Genomic DNA, 20014 nt, shown 5'->3' with positions numbered 1-20014 from the left:
GTTAATAATATAAAATGATCTAAAATAATAAAAAATAAATACGATGAAAATAATATAAGTAATCATAAATTTTAAGATAAATTTAATAAACAGCGTTTGAAATATCGTCACTTTCCTGAGCTTTTTAATTTGTAGAGTTGATCAATGTAGCTTTCGAACGGTCAAATTCCAATCGAATTCGAGCAAACACGATCCATTTGCAAATATAATATAGATAGTTAGATAAAATTAAAACAATATGATGAGAAAAGTATGCGTATATCTATTGTATAAAAGTAAACATTCATATTATCAAAGATATTGAAAAGAATCTGATTATTAGTTAGTTAGTTTGACTAGTTCTAGTGTTAATATTATGGAATTGAATGTATTATTAAATTAATACATATGAAATATTATTTTACTAATAAGAAGTTAGTTTCTTTAAAATTCATTCAAACATCACGCATTTAATCAAAGTAGTATCGACGTGAATCAATGCACTTTCCTAGCGATGTAAGAGTTATTAGTATCAGAAATAAAAAATTCTATATGTGAAATGGTGTTGTTATTTTAACCTGCCATAACCATATTTATGTATATCCTTACATATATATATATTTCCAGCAACTTCAAAACTCACACTCATATGTCTAAGAAAATCACACGAGTAATTTAATCATTTATTGTGACCAATAATGACATTTTAAAAAATTTGTAATTATAAATATGACAGGTGGAAGAAAATTTAATAGATATATTAGGTTTCAAAGAAGCGACATTTCATATGCAACTAAATGTATCAAAATATCGTAGCGTTATCTTAATATTTATACATCACAGAATTAATAAATTATTAATCTCATAATTACTCACCGCCCACTCATTTCGACCGAATTAGAGACGATGCGTTAAATATAATCTTTATCTCGGATGTCTGATTGAAACATGGACATAAGTTTCGAAAGTTCAAATGGCGTTGGGCGCGTAATGAGAATACAGTTGGAACGCCATCTGGAATCGTTGCTTCCGGTATTGAGCAGCAGTAGAATGGCAGTTGCGCGCAAAAGTCTGTTTATTTACGTGCTGTCGATGATTAATTGATCGCGAAATCGCGTCTACAAGCGATATCCGATAAATGAGTTCAATGAAAACGAAAACGGGATGGTGTAGAGGTGAAAATATAACTAAACGGATTCGCTGAATATAAAAGAAAGAAAACGCTAGTGAATGTCGTGACTGTGGAATTCAGCCTATCGTCATCGTTCTAACCTATTTCACGAAACATCGTATTCTTCATTCTGGAATTTTCTGACGCGCTGTCAACGTTTGTTTGCCAACAGTGGTTCGGCATGATGCCATGTTCCCGCAAACGCTGAGCACAGAACCGTGCAAAATTGTTACCATGGCTGACGAAGTACTGCCGGCGAGTTTAGAAAAGCTCGAAATTGATCGTCTCTCATCGAGCTGTCCTCAGTAAGCATTTACCGCCAGAAAGCTCATTTAAAGCGCCTGCTCCTCGCAACTGTCCTATTCCAGTGCCTCGAACATTCTGAATTCTATCGTGTGCGCTCGTTCGATGTATCGGTTCGTTGCGGTTTTGCGACTCAATCCATTTTCAACGCGCGGTCAAGGTCTTCGGTCGAAACCTTACCTCGTTTCAAGAGTTACGTGACAATTTCTTGTTTACCCATCGTATACGTATATCTTGTTAATTTGATTTATTAATGATGCAAGCACTCGTGAATACGCATTTTAATGATCGTTACTTCTTGTACTCGATGCTGCGAAATAATAACATCGACTACGATCCGTAAGCAAATGTTTACACATATTTCGAGCAAGTTAAAGGGCCCCCATACAGAGTCATCTACATTTACAAAATATTGCTTCTCGGTAATTTACGCGTTAATACGATAAAGGAAACGAAAATAGAATACAAGTGAAGTGCAATGATTGATGTTCGTCAAAATGTGATAACGTGGATTTATTAAATCTTAAATATAATTTCATTCAATTAGTGCCCCATTTTATTGTGGCTTCGACATGAATTCACGTAGTTCGATGCTATTGCATAAGCGACCGAGTATTAAACGTTTACCAATATCCGATTCAAGGTTACGTGGCAAGAATGATGAATCATCGCGAGATGATTTTAAATCATCATATAGTTAATGTTTTTGTAATGTTTTCAAGTCTCTTTCTTGACAAGATTTTATTGAATTTTATTTACTACATACGAATGTTGCAAGGATTATGCGTTCCTAATAATTATTTTTATTCGTCATGATGTTAATTATCAACACTGCTTTCTATTGTTTCAGTATCACACCTACTGACAAAGTGAAGTCGTCAAATCCATTTAGAACAACAAGTAAAATCGTCAGTTCTGATTGCAGTCATTTATTTCGAAGACGATTGATACCTGTCAAGCCAACGTTAACCACAAACAGTCCCAGAGGCGTTAAAAGCACAACGAATTTTAAACCATCAAAAAATGAAAGAGTACTTGCTAAAAATAAGAAAAACTCAATAATCAAAGAGGCTGTATTAAAATTAAACGATACTGGCACTAATTGTCTTAGTGATAATCTAGCGAATATATTGATTAAAGAAACATGTAAATTTAATATTTCTGGTAAAAACTCAAAGATTTTTGGCCATGGTACGGTCACAAAGGACTTTAAAACACTAAATATTAGTGAAGACTCTAGACAAGTTAAAGACGATACCAGCATTCAAGATAATTATCAAGCTAGTAGTTTCCAACGTGCACGTAGTAATACGATGCCAAGCTTAAAAAGAGGGCCTGGGCCAGGTGGAGGCAATAACAATAATAATAATATTAATAATAATAATAATAATAGTCAATCAGAAGCTGCTGGTTTAACTGGTCAACCTTCAAGTTCAAATACATGTTCAGTACAAGCACGAATATCTCCACCTTCATGCGATGTCACTATTGACGAGCTTGCCAGCTACTTCGAGGAGTTTGTTCATATTCCAAAGAAGATGTCACACATGGCAGAAATGATGTATATTTAATTATAATATATTGAATTGTAACAGACAGATTTCTTATACGGTTTTTCAAAAACTAGCATGCAATGCATTGTTTATGCATGATTACAAGTCTAAACACTGTATGTTTGCTACAAGTCCAATTTAATTTGGTACCCAAATTATATATAATACACAATAAAACAAAAATTTAAAAAAAATATCTGCGTTTTTGTAGAGGATTAAATTTAAATATTATTTTTTTTTTTTTGTGAAAATGGTACAAGAGATGGTAAAAATGATAATGTATTCATTTTAAAAAGCCATTTGCGTCAAACTATTTCATTTAGTTCAATGAAAAGATTTTAATGTGTTTGTTTTTTAAATTTTTGTATTATGAAATGAAACATTGGTACTAGAATAAATTTCTTGCAACTGACCATATTGTATTCTTAAAACTCCCAATTTACTTGCGCGTTTATTAATGAAAGAATAATAAAACGTTATATGGATAAAATATATGAATATCACTTGACACTCATCTGTTAATATGATACATAATATATTTATCTGCATAGGCTTATGGTACTTAATACAATGATACAAAGTAACCATTAAATTACTTAATGATAATAAGCTTTGGTACGTAAACAATGACGATATATTGATCCGTTTTTACTTTAGGTACGAGTGAACCATGTTGACGCGCGGTGTGTATGATCTTGACGAAAGCCTAAATGCATTAAAAAATATCCATCTATTTGGTGTGACGACTGTTTCATTTTTTAACATTTATAAATGGTTATTAAGCAATTTCTGACACGTTAATTTCGTTGGTAGCCCCGCGCAATACTCAAACTCTGTATCAAAAAACATGAGGTTCGTCACTATATCACAGATTTATTAAAATTTCATTTGAACGGAGCCACAACGAAACAAATTTCCAAAAGTAGGCAATTCAAACCGAACGATAAAGATTTACTTCATATTTTACGAATTATAGAAAGAATGAAACTATCTTTTCATGGAAACTTGTCTCCAAGCCGAGAGACGCAGTGTTCGAAAACAGAAATTCGAAATAATACAAAAAGGAAAGTATATGGAACCATAGTACGTATTATAATCCATACTTAAAAGATATGCTAAAGCTGTCACACGATTTTACTAATTGTAAGCAGTAAAAATAGTTATTCAATAAGAGTAATAAAAATAGAACTAGCGTTATGAGCTGCTACTTTGATAATTATGACGACGAATATTTATAGGCTATAGACAAAAAATTTAACTCGAAGATCGAAATACTTCAATTCGGGAGCCTTAATATAAAGCCTATATATTTATTCGTGGCAACGAATGGTCGAAAAAACGTTAAAGGATCGATAGCCTTACATAAACCAACTAGCATATTGAGTATACATACTTTGCTTTGAACTACCGAAAGCACAACGATGATAGAGCATTACTGCATTCGTGATAGCTCCATTAAAGACTGGAACATCTATACGTTACAATCGAGTTGAAACACGCAGCGTCTCCCGACCAGAATTCGATTTCAATGCATCGTGAAATACGTCGATGTAAATTTTTTGCTTGTTTTCGTTTTATTTAAAAATCCTTTGTAATTTATTATTTCAAATACAATAGAAAGGATATATACCTATATCTGCTCGAATCTCTAATTTGAATATGGACAAACAAGTATAAAATCGAGTTCTTTTTTGAATTATTATATATATATATATAAATTACCAAATTTATTCTCGTGTAACAATCTCGTAAGAAAGATTGAAATTTCAATTACATATGATTTGATATCCTCGTGAAAAATTAGATCGAGCATATATAGTCGTCAAATACAAATTCAAATGCAATTGATCTGTTCCTTTTGTCTAAACAATATCAGTCTCTAGATCCAGTGGAAAGGCCACATGATGCCCTTACCAGTATTTAACATTTAAATATACTACTCTCTTCGTCTTGTTCGGATAAAATGATGTACATGCGACAGTGTTGACATTCAAGATAGAGAAAATCAAATACATTACTTTCTATATATGATGGACATTATTTGCCATCGATTCTCGACGAATCGAATTCGTGCATGATTGTATTTCAATATGAATTCTACGAACTATGGCGACAACATGATCGTTAGCGAAAAATCTTGAGTGACCATTCTCCGTGAGAAACACAACATTTTGATCGGTATAAAACGCTCATAGAAAAAGTTTGTTGGACGTAATACAACTACATTTCTAACACTACGTAAACATGATGCTTTTTCACGTGCATTCACCGCATCATACTATCATAGAATAAATTAGTCAACTCACACAACAAAAGTATGTAGTGTTTGCCTCGCTAATTATAGTAAAAAACATTATATTTATTGGTATACTATGTAATTGTGGCAATATAATGTCGAGTTTGCGACGAGTCCCGATAAACTTAAGCCACAAAGGTATTCCATATTCGAATCGATATATCAATTCTATCGATATCTATTTGGAATCATTCGTATTATAGTTTGTTATTAGACAACAAACACTGGTTTGTCAGACGTTCGTGCGTCCGTTTCATGAAAACGTTAGTTTTATTGAAACGACACGATTTTCTTCCTATTGAGCAATAGTTACGGGCCGTACAAGAAACATGACATTTTATTGCTAATTTCTTAATATGTTCACGGCAAAATGCGCGTGAAAAAAATACCACACATTCATAGTTGTAACAATTCACTACACTCACGTACATAGTCGTCTTATCATCTCTCGCACTTTCGTACTTATATTCTATCACCTTCTCTCTCTCTCTTTCTCTCTCTCTCTCTCTCAGCTTTTATCCCATTCATTCGTTTAATATTTTTTTTCTTGTTCTTATTCGTTTAAATGTTTTATACATCTAAAGTGTCATAATGGCTCCTCTTGCTTATCGTGACATAGTTCAATGTACGCCTAGGGACTTATACGTCTAACGATACGTTCCGCGGAGGACGACCATGACGAGACAACGATATACGTCCTCGGGATCGAAACCCTTTCTTATCCGAGAAGTATTCTTGTACAACGGAATTACGAAAAAAGACGAGGATCTGTCGGTGTTTCACATCCCGAGGAGATTTACAACTACCTTCACGGGCCTATCGCCTGAACTCTACCCTAACTTGTCGTTTGTATGTTTAGTAGAAAATTTACAATTTTTTTTTTTTCAAACACTTTGTACGAGCAACATCGATGACTTAATTTTTACCTTCATGTAGTATCTCTAGTATTTTTTATTTTATTTTATTTTTTTCTCTCGATAGGTTCACGTAGTTTCAAAAAAAGTTCGTCACTTCTCGTGGCGACGTGCATTTATATAACGTACTTACATATGTTTGTTTCTGTTATTAGTAACTTCTCCTTACTCGCGTCTTAACGAATTTGAAAAAAGAGGTCTAAATTAATACAATGACGAGACATATTCAGATGTAGGTACATTATCGACTCGTCGTAGAGAACAGATAGTTCTTGGCTTTCCTTTACAGATTGCGATCACAGTAAAAAATAATAATATATATATTTATATATGTATATGTATATGTATATTCGTCGGAGAAACGAACGTGTGCTTTCGAATCGTATATTTGGAATACACTGTTCACAGAACAAAAGTACATACATCGAAAAAGTTTTTCTCGTTTACGTATAAAACGTACTTAATCTCTCATATAAAATATTGTCCTACTCGACGTATCGTCCGAAATCAAACGAAAAACTTTGCATATCCTAATTTATTATATTAATAGAATGATTGTATTTTAATACAGGCTTGCGCATTCAATAATTGATGCACAATTTGTGCACTTGGATTTGCAAGGAGTGAATCCAAAAGAAAAAAACAAGATTTGAATTTTAGGAAAAGTCAGTCGCGATTGATTCAAGATCAATGAAGAAGCAATCGCGCAGATTACATAGATGTCGCAACACTTCTGTTTATCTGCGTCGTAATCATACATTGACGGATTAATATAATCGATTACATTGTCTACCATTTAAAATTCTACGTTTTAGTTCTCAACTGTTTCCGTTCTACCGTCTAAACATTATTTTTTTTTTTTTAATAATAAGATACCTTTGTCAAATATTTTTAATATACTCTCCAAATTGTGAAAATGCTTAATAAATAGCTCAAACGTTGAACGATTTCGTTTTAGATTCTATAATATATATATATATCGAATACGTAGCGGGTAGAGAGATTCTATACTCTTATCTTCAGTCGCAACGTTTTGGCTCGTTATTAGTCGGCAGTTATCCACGATTAGTCACAAAAGTTTAAAGTCTCATCGATACAGAGTACGAGCAAGACTCAGTTTCATTTTTTCGTTTCTCAGTTCCATGGCACACAAGATCATTGTTCTTGAAATGCTTCCTCGATGACTCTCAATTTTCGTAAAGATAACGAAAGAACACTTCGTAAATTATCCACGATTATCGCAGAATTTTCTTTTCCTTTTCTTCTTCTTCTCTTTTTTTCTTCTTTCTTCTTTCTTTTTTGGCAGCGTTTAACAACGATTGCTTCGAAAAATCTGGTAACGTTCAGAAAATTCTTCGCCATCAAGAGACGGCTTATAAATATTTCCTGTACCATTCTGTACTTTCGGTAATTCTCCTTTTTCTTCCAAATTTCCTTCTTTTTTAGAATTCATTATTCTTGTTCGCACAGATAATATCTCTGCAGATTTTTTAATATAAAAAAAGACACGGTAAACAGAGTCTTCAGATGTATTGCTGGAGATCTAGCAATAAATACCATAAAACTCCATGGCACAGTTAATGTGCGCTGGATGGAAATGACCGTGCGGTACCAGGTGACTCTGCATGTGAGCTGTGTATCAGTCAGTTGGTGGTTCTAGATAGGGTATTTCGCTAGTGACGTTGAATGACTCGAAATAATGATTAAGGAACTCGAACGTGGGTCGCTTCTCGGGGCTAGCATCCCAGCATTGTAACATTAATCGGTAAATGCTGTCCGGCAGCGGGTGATTCAATGGTTTAGGCATCCGATAGCCTTTATTGATCTGATCGATTACCTCGCGACCCTGCATACCTGTAAAATGAAACGAACGATCGAAGAAATAGCAATAATTATTTTCTATATTTTTAATTGTTCGATAAATTTAATTTATACGAACGTCGATTATTATGTAAGGACCATATTAATGAGAAGATATCAAACAATTACAACCTTCAACACAAGTTAATAAATAATGAGTTAGAAACACAGAATTGCAGAAAATTAATGAAATTACAAAAAAAAAAAAAAAGAATGAAATACAATTAGAAGTTAATAAATTACAGTAAACGATATTATTGAAACTTACCAGGATAAGGAACTTGGCCATAAGTGAAGAGCTCCATCAGCAGCACGCCATAAGACCAAACATCGCTTTTGATGCTGAATCTGCCATAGACAATGGCCTCGGGAGCAGTCCACCTAACAGGGAATCTACTTCCCTGTTTAGGACAGTACTCGTCATCCTCGATCGCCCTGGCGAGACCAAAGTCACAAATCTTTGCTTTATTCTTCTCGCCTATCAGGACGTTCCTCGCAGCAAGGTCTCTGTGTATCAATTGCTTGCTCTCGAGATGTTCCATACCGGATGCCACTTGTGCAGCAATGTAAATCAGATCCTCGAACTGCATGTATTTGCCGTCACCTGTCCTCAGAAAGTCCAACAAGCTGCCATTGCACATGTATTCTTGTACGATATAAATCGGTTCTTCCTTCGAACAGATCGCGTACAAAGCGACTAGATGTCTGTGTCGGAACTGTTTCATGATAGCCGCCTCTTGGAGGAACGCCTCCGTAGACATGGTCCCTGGTCGCAATGTCTTCACAGCCACTTCGATTTTATTCCTCCATTTACCGTAGTATACCTCGCCGAAATTGCCGTGGCCTAATTTCCGTATCAGCTGTATCTCGTTCCTATTGATCTCCCATTTGTCTCGTAACTCGGGCCCGAGATCCCACATGTCTGGCTGCGGTTTTGGACAGGGCTTCGAAAGCACATGACAGAGACCCAATGCATTCTCTACAACAGTCACAGTTCGCGGAGTTACAGAGGAATTCCAACGGAATTGTTGTCGCAGGGAACAGTGTACAGGTTGATGCGGTTTAAAAAAAATTACCGTCCAAAAGTTTGAAATCATATGCGTCACTTTAGAATTCTACTTGCTGTAGGAAACTTCCTAATAAGACAAATAGAAGAAGATTACTTGTTAGTTAGAGCGAACAAAAGTGGTTCTAAATCTACGACCGGTAGTGTAGCTTATGTTGTATAAAACAACGTCTTAAGGCAAAATTACCATATTTTAAGGGCGGAATACATATGTAATGGCGCAAGGACTATATTTTTACGATCATATATTTTTCGTAAAGAATAAAGGCAGTAAAGGGGAAGAGATTAAAATAAATCACTGAAGATTCAATACAACTTACTGCTGTACGCCATAACAAGGGCGGGCAGAGTCGGGAATGTCTGGTTGGTAGCGATAAAGAATCCTCCATTGTCGAGCGGCTTAATTTTATAGTGTTTTACATGATGACCCCTTCCCTCCTCCCAATCCTTCACGGATAAACTGTATCCTCGTGGATTGTGCTCGCTGGGTCTCACCAAGAACGTTCCCCGAGGGTTTTCATCCACCAGAAGAAGCTTTCCAGCTTCTTTACGGGAGACATTCTCGAAAAACCAACTGCAGATGGAAAAAAGAAACAGAAAGGAACAGTGTCCAAGATTTATAAATCTCAAACTTTCTCGATGATTAGATGACGCATCTGTTTAGTTCTTCGAATTCTTTTAATTTAATTTTATCGCTACGCCGCGCTTTGTTCCGATTATTCGCGAGCGTTTCGGTTCGCTTCTTCAGGACAGACCTGCGAATGAAGGTTCCGTGTCCTGATGGCACTCTATATCTATACGTATCCTCGCTGTGTCTATGAAAACGACGCAACAAAGCGCAACGTACTAATAAAAGGACGATTGAAGAAACACGAACGCAGCGGCGGAAAAATAAAACTTTAAAATTGCTACTTGTGTATTTGCGAGTTTTGCTGATCTTTTTATTAGACATCTTTTATCGGTCTATTTATTATTTTTATCTACCTTTTGTAGTCTATCGCAAGATATATACTGTATCTACTCATTGCATGATAATTCAACCTTGTAAAATTATACTATTTCGCCCCTTTGTTCGTTAAACTTCACTTTGTCCGCAACTATATGACAATGTCGAAGACCGTTAAAAGAAAATTCGTAACGAAGGAGAGCAAGTCGAATGTATTCTATAAACTGCTAATTGGAAAATGGAAGGAAGACTCACTCTTCGCTCTCGACCGAACGCTCCACGGCCACAAAGTTCCACGGGATGAGACCTTCTTGCAAAGTTGTCAAGTGTAAAACTTTCCACCAGTCGGGCTCGGAATCGTCCAATACTTCCATCCGATCTCCCTTTACGAAACTGACATCGGTGCTCTCGCGCGCGGTGTAATTGTACAGGGCCACCACGATCTTGTTCGACCTTTGTGAATGCGCTGTTCCCAGAACAAATCAATGTAGAATGACGTACACGTGGAAATACGAACTATTTAAGGAACCGAATCCAAATTTTCCTGAATGAATCTGATACTGCACGGATTATTGGCGATTGCAATTGCAAATGACGGATTATCGATCGACGAGATTAGCACGCGTCGATGAAATACTGCGGTCGTTGATTCATATAGAGTTATCGTTCGCAAACAAACTATCGTTGAACGTTAATGACGAAAATATTGAAATTTCGAATTTTAATGATTATTCATCATATACATGTAAATATTGAAAATTGAATAGTTTCTCAATATGAATGGACAAATTTTTTGATAGGAGATTCATAGGACAAAGTGACGAATTAAGTATGGAAGTTAATTACATGTAAATTACATACGGTCTGTTTTTTTACATTTTACAAATTTTAGTTTGCTTCTTTTTGCTTATTAAAAGCTACATTCCTTTGTTACTATTAAATGCTCAAATAAATTAGAAGATATTAATTGGAAACATTTGTTGTTCACAATAATATCATTTTAGGAATAAATTAATATTTTTGAACAGTTTTACGAGTCCTTTTTGTATATATAAATTAGCAAAAAATGGAATGTTTCAGTAATATTAGTTGCCATTATAATACATAAACTATGTTCCTATGAAATAAATAAAAATAGGCATCATTTTGTACTAACTGTAAGCAATACAAAATAACACCTTCTCTCCTTATGTTCAACTTTTAGAAAATCGTAAGAAATCTACAACAAACATCTAAGTTAAGCATACACGAATCAAGGCGTTCCTAACTTCGATTATCAAAATATAAAATGAAATTTAAATATCGAGGAGTTTACCAAAAAAAAGCTCACTCTACGAAGCTGAATAATTGAAACGAAACGATAATAATATCTTCCTGGTGGAAAATATATTATTTTCATTAATTCACTGACAGTGAATTGTATATCCATTCTGAACTAAAATAGGTATAATGAAAGAAGTTTCTGTCTGTGTAATAAACAGATCTGCTGGGAACGTGAAGCATATTAAGCAAAGTAAATCGCAGGCTAAAATAGAATCTTAAACTAGAAACTTAAAGTAAAATCGTTATGCTAAAAAAGTAAAATAAAAGAACATAAAAATACACACATGCAGGCTTAACGACAGGCGAGCTTGTTTTACGGGGCTGGTGAGGAATTTGGAGCTTACAAGGTGTCGGCCTCGGTCGTATGATGTCTGCCCTCGTTTGTACACCCCTCTGATTCGGGTCAGCAGTGTACCGATCCAAAGAACCTCCATTACTGTGTTTTGAGCTTAGTCCTGTATCTGCTTTCTTGTAACCTAAATAACCAAACCGAACATTTGTAACGCGAAATTATGATAAACGACGTTACGTGTGACGTTACAGTTCAGAACCATAAAACAGGCTGAGTGAATCAACAGAAACGTTATTTTAAAAGAGTAGAAATTACAGTTTTTATCGGATTGGAAGAACTTGGAACAATTTAACAAATAATTTCATTAGCGAGATTTTAAACTGGTAAATGAATCAAAGTACAAGAAATCTTTAACGAATATAGATGGTACAAATCTTTTTAATTGATTTCTTTTCGTGCATGATTCAGATAAAAATATTCGCTGTCACGAAACGAGAAGATCAGAGTGGAGAATTTAAAAAATATTTTCTAATTCCCTCGTAATAATTCGAAGAAAGGTATCCAGAAATTCAGTCTACACGATTCTATCAGTTGGAGTCGATCGAGGAAAGCAATTAAAGTAGGATTAACAGGAGTTCCAGTTAACAAAGCTGGAACCATTTAATACTTTAATTAAATTACATCAAAGAGGATTTTTAATTTGAAATTAAAACTCCCGTACTACGGCCGTACTATTCCCTTCGAAATACTTTTAATAAATCGGATCTCTCGATGCAACTCTTTATTGCACGCTAAAAGGAAACGCAACTCGCCATAATTAAACAGCTTTCCTACTCCCTCGATCTCATTTTACTCTGTGTTTTGTTGCATTTAACCGGGAACTTCCATTCAAGAGTTTCAAAAGACATACTTAAAAAAAAGAGAGAGAAAGAGAGATAGAAATAGAGAGAGAGAGAGAGAAAGTGAAAAAGGGAGAAGAGAAACAAAACACGTAGTAGGAGTTTTGTAAAAGAAAACTCATCGCGGTTTCGCCACGAGAATAAAAAGCAAAATAGAAGGAGGCTACTCACCAAGGGGTTGAGGCTCTTGCCGCTTGCTACAACACTTGCCCATCTTGGATGTTGTGCTCGATGTTTCCCCTTTCGATCCTGATTCTACGCGCCTTCTATGCTGATGCGTGCCCCCAGGAAAGTCGCCATCTCGTGAACTCGGGCTGATACGGCGCGACGGTGGTTTCCGTTTCGACTTTTAGCATCACTTTCTTCTCTCCATCGCGTGTTTATCGAATCCGCGCACCTGCAAGGTAAACCAGAATTGTCGACCATGATTCCTCTTCGTCTTGTTACAGTGAGGCGACTTTTGAACGTGCCACGATGCATTATCGTAATTCACAGTTAAGGACGTAGGTTTATATATACATCGGCGGATAGAGCGGAAAGCTTTTTTCTGTTTCTTCGCGTTCAGTTATGATTTATCGAATTAGATCTTTTTAGTGCCACTGTGCATTCGTATACTTATAGCTTGTCAAGTTTTTACATTTGTTAGTTCGATCTAGGATAAATGAGACGAATATTAATTTAAACAAATTGGTATTACAGTCAAAGTTTTTACGTTTGTTGGTTCGATTTAGGATAAATGAGACGAAAATTAATTTAAACAAATTGGTATTACATTCATAGTTTTTACGTTTGTTGGTTCGATTTAGGATAAATGAGACGAATATTAATTTAAACAAATTGGTATTACAGTCATAGTTTTTATATTTGTTAGTCTGATCTAAGATAAATGAAACGAAAGTTAATTTAAACAAATTGGTATTACAGTCGTGGTTTTTATATTTGCTAGTTTGATTTAGGATAAATGAGACGAATATTATTTTAAACAAATTGGTATTACAGTTGGAGGTATTTATTATTTTTCTTGTGTTCGCTTATGGTGTTTTAAGTTGTAATTATTCAGATGTGTTTGTCATTTCGAAACCTTTCATGTTTGCAATTCTAATTTGCAACAGATGGAATGGATATTCGTTGTAAGCAATTCATTATCAATTAATTCGACGTGGATTTCCTTCGCGTTGACGTGATTTATTGAATTGCAATTATTAATATATTTATTATTTCTCTTCCGGTGCAACTACGGCGAGGAAGAAGCTGACTTATGAAATTGCTTTCGCCGCTCCCTAGCTTCCACCGGTGGATCATCGATCATGTTGTATTTAAAGAAGACTTAGAACGTCCGTGTTTTCTTTCTCCTTGCCTTGTCCAACATCGTGCATCTTCTTTACCGAAGACTAGCGTGTTCCTTTTCGGTGCGAGACAAATCAGGCATGCCGCCTGTGTTTCCGAGTAATACGTTAAATTAAAACGAGCGTAACAGGAGGACTCGGAGAATGCTAACCAGTTGATTGTTCACATTCATAGACACGGTGAACGCTCTTAAGCAGAAAAATGTTTTCTTTCGTTCCTTCGTTCGTTGAATACCTTTAATCCGTAATTAAAATGCTGGCGTCCAGTGATAAATATTACACATTAATTTTCCTGCATGCTTATGAGTCATTAACTTTCTTCGTCCCCTTTTACCTTTTATTTTAATTTCGCGTATAAATTAGGAATTTTTGTTGTAGAGGTTGTAGAGGTAGAGGCTGTTAGAAGCATGGACTGTTAGTGTACCATATCAGACAAGCTATTACATTGGTATGTGTTTAAAAATAACGGCTACTAGTAAGTTTCAGATACAGCGTATAATCTCATTAAACATACATAAAATTGAATAACCAAACGAAATAATTGTTTTATTTTATTCGAACAAATGTCTCGCGAAATAATCATTTTAGGTAAGTATTTCTCATTCCATTACAATTCTATGATTGTAAGATTCGAATGCACATTTCTATCACTCGAGGCTATCCTTAAACAAATCTGACAAATACACAATCGCATAGTGATAGAACACAATTTTCCATTAAGCGCAATAGACCTAAATACGCGTAAAATCTAACGATCCATTTCCAAAGTCTCTCTAAACACGGAAACTTCCAAGGGACCTGTTAATTATTTCCAAGTATCAGCTGCCAATACCTGGAACGAAGTAAACTAGTCAAACTCGAAGCCGTAAATACAAACGTATAAACTACTATCGAACGACAATGTAAGCTGTAAGGTTGCAGGTTTTTCCGCATTGCTCTCGATTCCTTAGGGAAGACCAGTCTGAAAATAAAAAGGCGCGACACGATCGCGAAGTCACGTACAGACATTTTCTATATCCGTGGCTGTTCTTCCGATGAAATCGTTGCAGGGGATGAGTCAGATAGAGCCCCGTTTCAATGAAATTTGACGTGGCGAGAGATGTAACGTAGATACGCAAGTATGTTAACATCTACGTTAATGTATACAGTCGATTAATATTTTTGTATTTTATTTGGAAAAAGGTATATACATAGCATTATGTGATTTTATCAAATTTTAAACACATTTGTGTCATAATTGATTAGTCATATGTAGCTAAAATTACTACTTTATTTTATTGCAAATTTTACTTTACAGTTTTATTTCATTTAATCGTATCTGTATAGAATTGTTTGCGTCGTTATTCAATTATTATTCATTTGATATTATTTAATGTATGGAATTATCAGCAGGCGAAATTTCATTGAAATTTGGAAGGACCGTGTCTGATATAGCATGATACGTAGGAAAGCCACGAGCAACAAGGATAAATAAAGTTAGGAGCGCGCCTACAGGGTTCGTTTAGAGTTTAGGGGAATACGACGATGTCTTTTGTCGTCTACGAAATACCACTACGTCGTGCATAATTACGACGCGACGTTGCGAATTCCAAGTTTCTGCGGCGACCTGTTACACAAAAAGTGAAAAGCGACTTGGGAAAATCAACTTTACGACTTTTCATCTGCAGGCCTGCTGCGAACGAAGCATCCTCTTCGTGATCCTAATTCTCTACCGGCATAAATTGCACGTGATAAAAATTCGCTCAATTCAGACGCTATATATACGTGAGAAATATTACGAATTTGTGTCAACAAGTAAAGCTCAGGCTCGAGCAGCTTTTTATATTCCGCCAAGTGTTTATTAAAGATAAAATTCTAGTTGGTTTGTTTCCGGATATCTTTTATATAATTTATTTAATATAGTTTACAAGTTTTAAGTAGTTCATTTAATATTTTAGGGTACAATGTGTTTATTAGTTATCGAATTTTAGGTAGATTTTCTTTCCATTACGTTCTAGAATTAAGAGATAACTGTTCCTTTTTATTTTTTAGTTGGATCTGTTTAAAACGATTTTACATTAAATAAGACAAACATTGCAGGAAGAAATATTTTGCAACGTGTGAATAAAATATAGACCATGTTAAAATTACATGTTGGTAATTATAATTATTCTGCGAGTACTCATTTTAACTTTATGAGTTGAAAGAATGGGAGAACTTTAGACAACTTTCTTCTAGCGACAACTTGAGAAAAGGTCATTTTTATAGCAAAAGTACAATACAGTAATCTTCAAAAGATTAATAACTCGTTTCTTAGATTATAACCATTTTACAAATTTAATCGTTGTTTCTATCTGAACTGAAGTTTTTTAAATCTGACACTTGAACATTTTACCTAATTGTTCTTTTTAGTATTCCTAGTTTTAAGAAATTACTCTAAGTTAATCTTAGTTCTAGTTTAATCACGGCTTTCCTTCAAAGATTTTTGTAATTTACAAACTTTTCTATGTCGTTTGCATTCTACTTTCTTAGTATTTAATAATAGCCAAGTTGAATTTTTTACAGGATCTAATTTTTATACGCTCTAATAAAGACGTAAAACAAATTACTGCCGTTTGCCAGCGCACTTTCACGAATTTTCATTATATTCCATACAAAGATGATCTACTGGCAACACACTGTTTTAATGTCCTCTTGGATTAATACAGAGAAACAGTTTATTAACGAGAAGATTTTCTAGAGATGTTATTTCATCTACAACAGGATCTCCGGCGAATGTAGTGAAGAAATACATCGAATAAAATTCACGTTAAAAGTTCTAATTACCATACTTTTCTAATTAAACAAAAAATCTAGAGATTCATGATCCATCTTCGTGATTACCTTTTTTCGTCGTAAGAATTTTCAAAAGAAAAGTTTAATAACGTGACGAAAAAAAAGACTTGGAAGATGTGGAATATTTTCCTGAAACTTCTTCAAATTTGATAAAAAATAAATTTGAAAAGAAATACACATTTCCATATTCAGGAATATTCATCAAATATATATTGCACAAAATTTTATTTTAAGAAAATTTTTTGAAGAAAATCAACGAAAATGTACTTGTCATGTTGCTTTTTTCGTGATCTTTGTGTATACTTTTCGAAACAAAGTTAGAGAGTTAAGGAACCTTGGCATAAAACGAGGAAGATACTTCCAGGGTACTTTGTGCATAAACTTGCATCATTACATAAACACGCAAAATGACGAGAACTCGCTTAACTCGCAGAGAGCTGCGGCCATGCATCGACGTCGATCGAAATATTTACGAGCCTCGCAGCCGTCTCTGTGCTCCTCTGACACGAATGAAGGTGCGAATGTTTCGAGATTCGTCGTGTGTGTTTAATATCCCGTTTGGAACGAAGTTTCCTCGCCTACGCGTACACGCGAACTATCACCTGTCTGTGAGCAAAATTTTCGTACACGTGTCGTACGACGGAAATACAGGACGTTCTCTGATGATTGTAGGCCGCTTTCGATGACCGATAAACAAATTATGGTGGCGACGGAAGCGGGCAGAAATGAAATCACCGCTTAAAAGGATCACCGCCGTATGATAATGATAATGACGTAACACGAGGAAACAAAATTTCGTTGCGATCAGTCTGAATCAGCCGCGAACGAGACACGGCAATCGAGAGGACCACTTGACTCATGGATCACGTACGTATACGGTGGTTTCTGATAAATTTCGCTTTTAAAAGCTGAGACTTACGTCAGTTGAAATTAAAGAGGTATTGTATATAGTGTCGATTTAAATTGTTAATTCTCGCTATGAGTTTCATGAAAGGAACTTTGTGTGGCAGGGAAATCGGAATAAAGTCGTCCCTTCTTCGTCTTTCGATCTGTTTTACGAGCAAAAGACTTACTACGAGTAGACCGTGGATATTTATGCAAATTCGTATCTTTGAGAGTATAATTAAAAAACTGGAACTTTGATAACAAATTAGTTTATCTATTCGGTATTGTAACGGGTATTATAATTTTACATATCTTTGCATATTTAGGTATATGCATTTTTCATCTCCAAATTTTCCATAGACGCGTAAAAATCTAATTACGAGAGAGAAGTTGCTGAGGGCCAAAGGAAGGCGATTCAAGTTTGTATTCGACGCAAAATTTGGTCAGGAACTTTGGTATCTTGGATAAGGAGACTGAAGGAAGTATTCCTGCATTTGACATAAATTCAATCCTTGAACGTTGTACATGATCCAAGAATAAACTTAAAAAAAAGAAAAAGAAAAGGAAAAAGTATTTAGAATTAATACGAATTAACGTTAACCGAGGTGTAAAGCAAGCAATTCAATGAATAATTAAAGAGCGTTTAAGTAGGTCAGAAGAGATCTAGAAACGAGACGGGTGAAAATGCTAAACGAGAGTCTTCGGTCTGGTTTTTAATCGACGCGGTGACGCGATGCGACGGGACAAATCCAGTTCGACATCGGCAGTAATGAATTTAGGACGCTGGTAATCGCGAGCAGAGGCACTTAAAATATCGGTGTGGTACTTAATCTTGTCGTACGTTCGACCGCGTAATTTCGCCCGTTGTAATTCAGGATGTGGTCCTACGATATTTCTCGTTAATACATAGGACCATGGCAATTGCTTTCCCTCCCGGACAGAGTCGACGAAAACTTCGATATTTGTGGTCTGTTCATTCCACTTTCGGGTTTAATTTCATTGTCATTTAATAATGATTTAAGCGTTAAAATTATGACTCTTATATGTTTTGCTCTTTCGCATTTCTTATAAAATCGAACGACTTTGCACGTTACGATTAACAAATTCCTCCTCTGTATTTCTTGCAGAGTGCAATTAATTTCAACGTTTTAATTATCATTAATATACTCTTTTGTTTTTACATTTCTTGTAAAACGAACGAAATTACATCGATATAGTAGCTATTATGATCTACCGGAGATCGTTAAAAGAAATTTACGTAAATCGCGTTGCACCACCGCGACATTGTTATTTAATATTATTAAAATTATTATTTAAAATTATAACTCTTATGTGTATTCTTCCTTCATATTTCTTATAAAATTGAACGATTTTGCACGTTACGATTAACAAATTCCTCCTCTGTATTTCTTATAGAGTGCAATTAATTTCAACGTTTTAATTATCATTAATATACCCTTTTGTTTTTACATTTCTTGTAAAACGAACGAAATTGTATCGATATAGTAGCTATTATGGTATTTATTGGTATTTATTGGAGATCGTAAAAAGAAATTAAGGTAAATTGCGTAGCACCATTGCGATGATTAAACGTGCAATTCTATGAATTATCTTTACGAAGAATCCGATGGATTCTTTTCACGAATAAGATAAGACCATATAATCTTAAACGCAGACAGTTTATTTAAACCGAAAATGCCAGTTTCAGGATGAACCGCAGAAAGGACATGCCGATGAAAACTGTGGATTCTCCGTAGGATAAGCAACATGTTCCGAAGGTCCTCTACATTTCACAACCATCTGTAAACTCTAAACTCTAAACTCTAAACCAAATGCAATACCGCGTTCCAGCAAACTCGAGGTTTCCAAAAACCCGATCGACGAGGAAAATACGATGGCAAACCTTCTTTATCCGCACGTTTCCCGCCGTTCGCGGTCATTTGAGATGGACAATGCCGAGAGCCCATGAAAAGGTCGCACGAAACGGGTAGAAAAGAAAAACTTCGTGTACGGAATGTTTCCGTAAATCAGAAGACGCAACGGGATGTCCCGCATATTCGCCGCGCCATGAAAGTTTTTAATTAAACAGCCCAAGGCTGCTCTATCTCGAATATTCGAATAACGATGCGCTGAACTTCACCTTGGAATACAGCGAATTCGTAACTTTCTTTTCGCAATATATAATGGTTATAAATTTACATATATCTTTATTTTTCAATGGACCATTTCTTGACCATGTTCCATTTATACATTTTATTCGTATAGTATCAAAGTTTTGTAAGGGTAGATAATTGGTAATACCACGAGAACATTACTATGAGAGTATTATTTACTAAATGACACTTGGACCTGATCGATCAATTAGTA

At 35.0% G+C, this 20014-nt stretch overlaps 2 protein-coding genes across 7 annotated transcripts in view; one reads left to right on the top strand and one right to left on the bottom strand.

The window, feature by feature from the left end:
- Nucleotides 1–1006: 1006 nt before the first annotated feature.
- LOC122571707 (homeobox protein 14) lies at nt 1007–3418 on the top strand. 2 transcript variants are annotated; one of them, XM_043735773.1, is made up of 2 exons: nt 1007–1455; nt 2304–3418. In XM_043735773.1, exons 1-2 carry the CDS (start codon nt 1340–1342, stop codon nt 3022–3024), a joined length of 837 nt encoding a protein of 278 aa, XP_043591708.1. In that variant the 5' UTR covers nt 1007–1339; the 3' UTR covers nt 3025–3418. The 2 variants fall into 2 exon arrangements, with proteins under 2 accessions (XP_043591708.1, XP_043591709.1); XM_043735774.1 differs by lacking the exon at nt 1007–1455 and adding an exon at nt 1497–1792.
- Nucleotides 3419–7031: 3613 nt separating this feature from the next.
- Nucleotides 7032–20014, bottom strand: part of LOC122571704 (tyrosine-protein kinase Src64B) — an 84310-nt gene continuing 71327 nt past the window's right edge. For 4 of the 5 annotated variants that reach the window (XM_043735763.1, XM_043735765.1, XM_043735764.1 and 1 more), the window contains 6 exons: nt 12774–12999; nt 11696–11887; nt 10344–10554; nt 9463–9716; nt 8345–9055; nt 7032–8070 (listed from right to left, as the gene is read on the bottom strand). In XM_043735763.1, coding sequence (XP_043591698.1) covers nt 7856–8070; nt 8345–9055; nt 9463–9716; nt 10344–10554; nt 11696–11887; nt 12774–12816 — 1626 coding nt within the window. In that variant the 5' untranslated portion in view covers nt 12817–12999 and the 3' untranslated portion in view covers nt 7032–7855. The remainder of the gene's footprint in view (nt 8071–8344; nt 9056–9462; nt 9717–10343; nt 10555–11695; nt 11888–12773; nt 13000–20014) is intronic. The other variant, XM_043735767.1, reaches the window with a different exon arrangement.

The sequence above is a fragment of the Bombus pyrosoma genome, linkage group LG10 (assembly GCF_014825855.1).
Source record: "Bombus pyrosoma isolate SC7728 linkage group LG10, ASM1482585v1, whole genome shotgun sequence".
NCBI lineage: Eukaryota > Metazoa > Arthropoda > Insecta > Hymenoptera > Apidae > Bombus > Bombus pyrosoma.
This window is presented reverse-complemented; position numbering and strand designations above follow the sequence as displayed.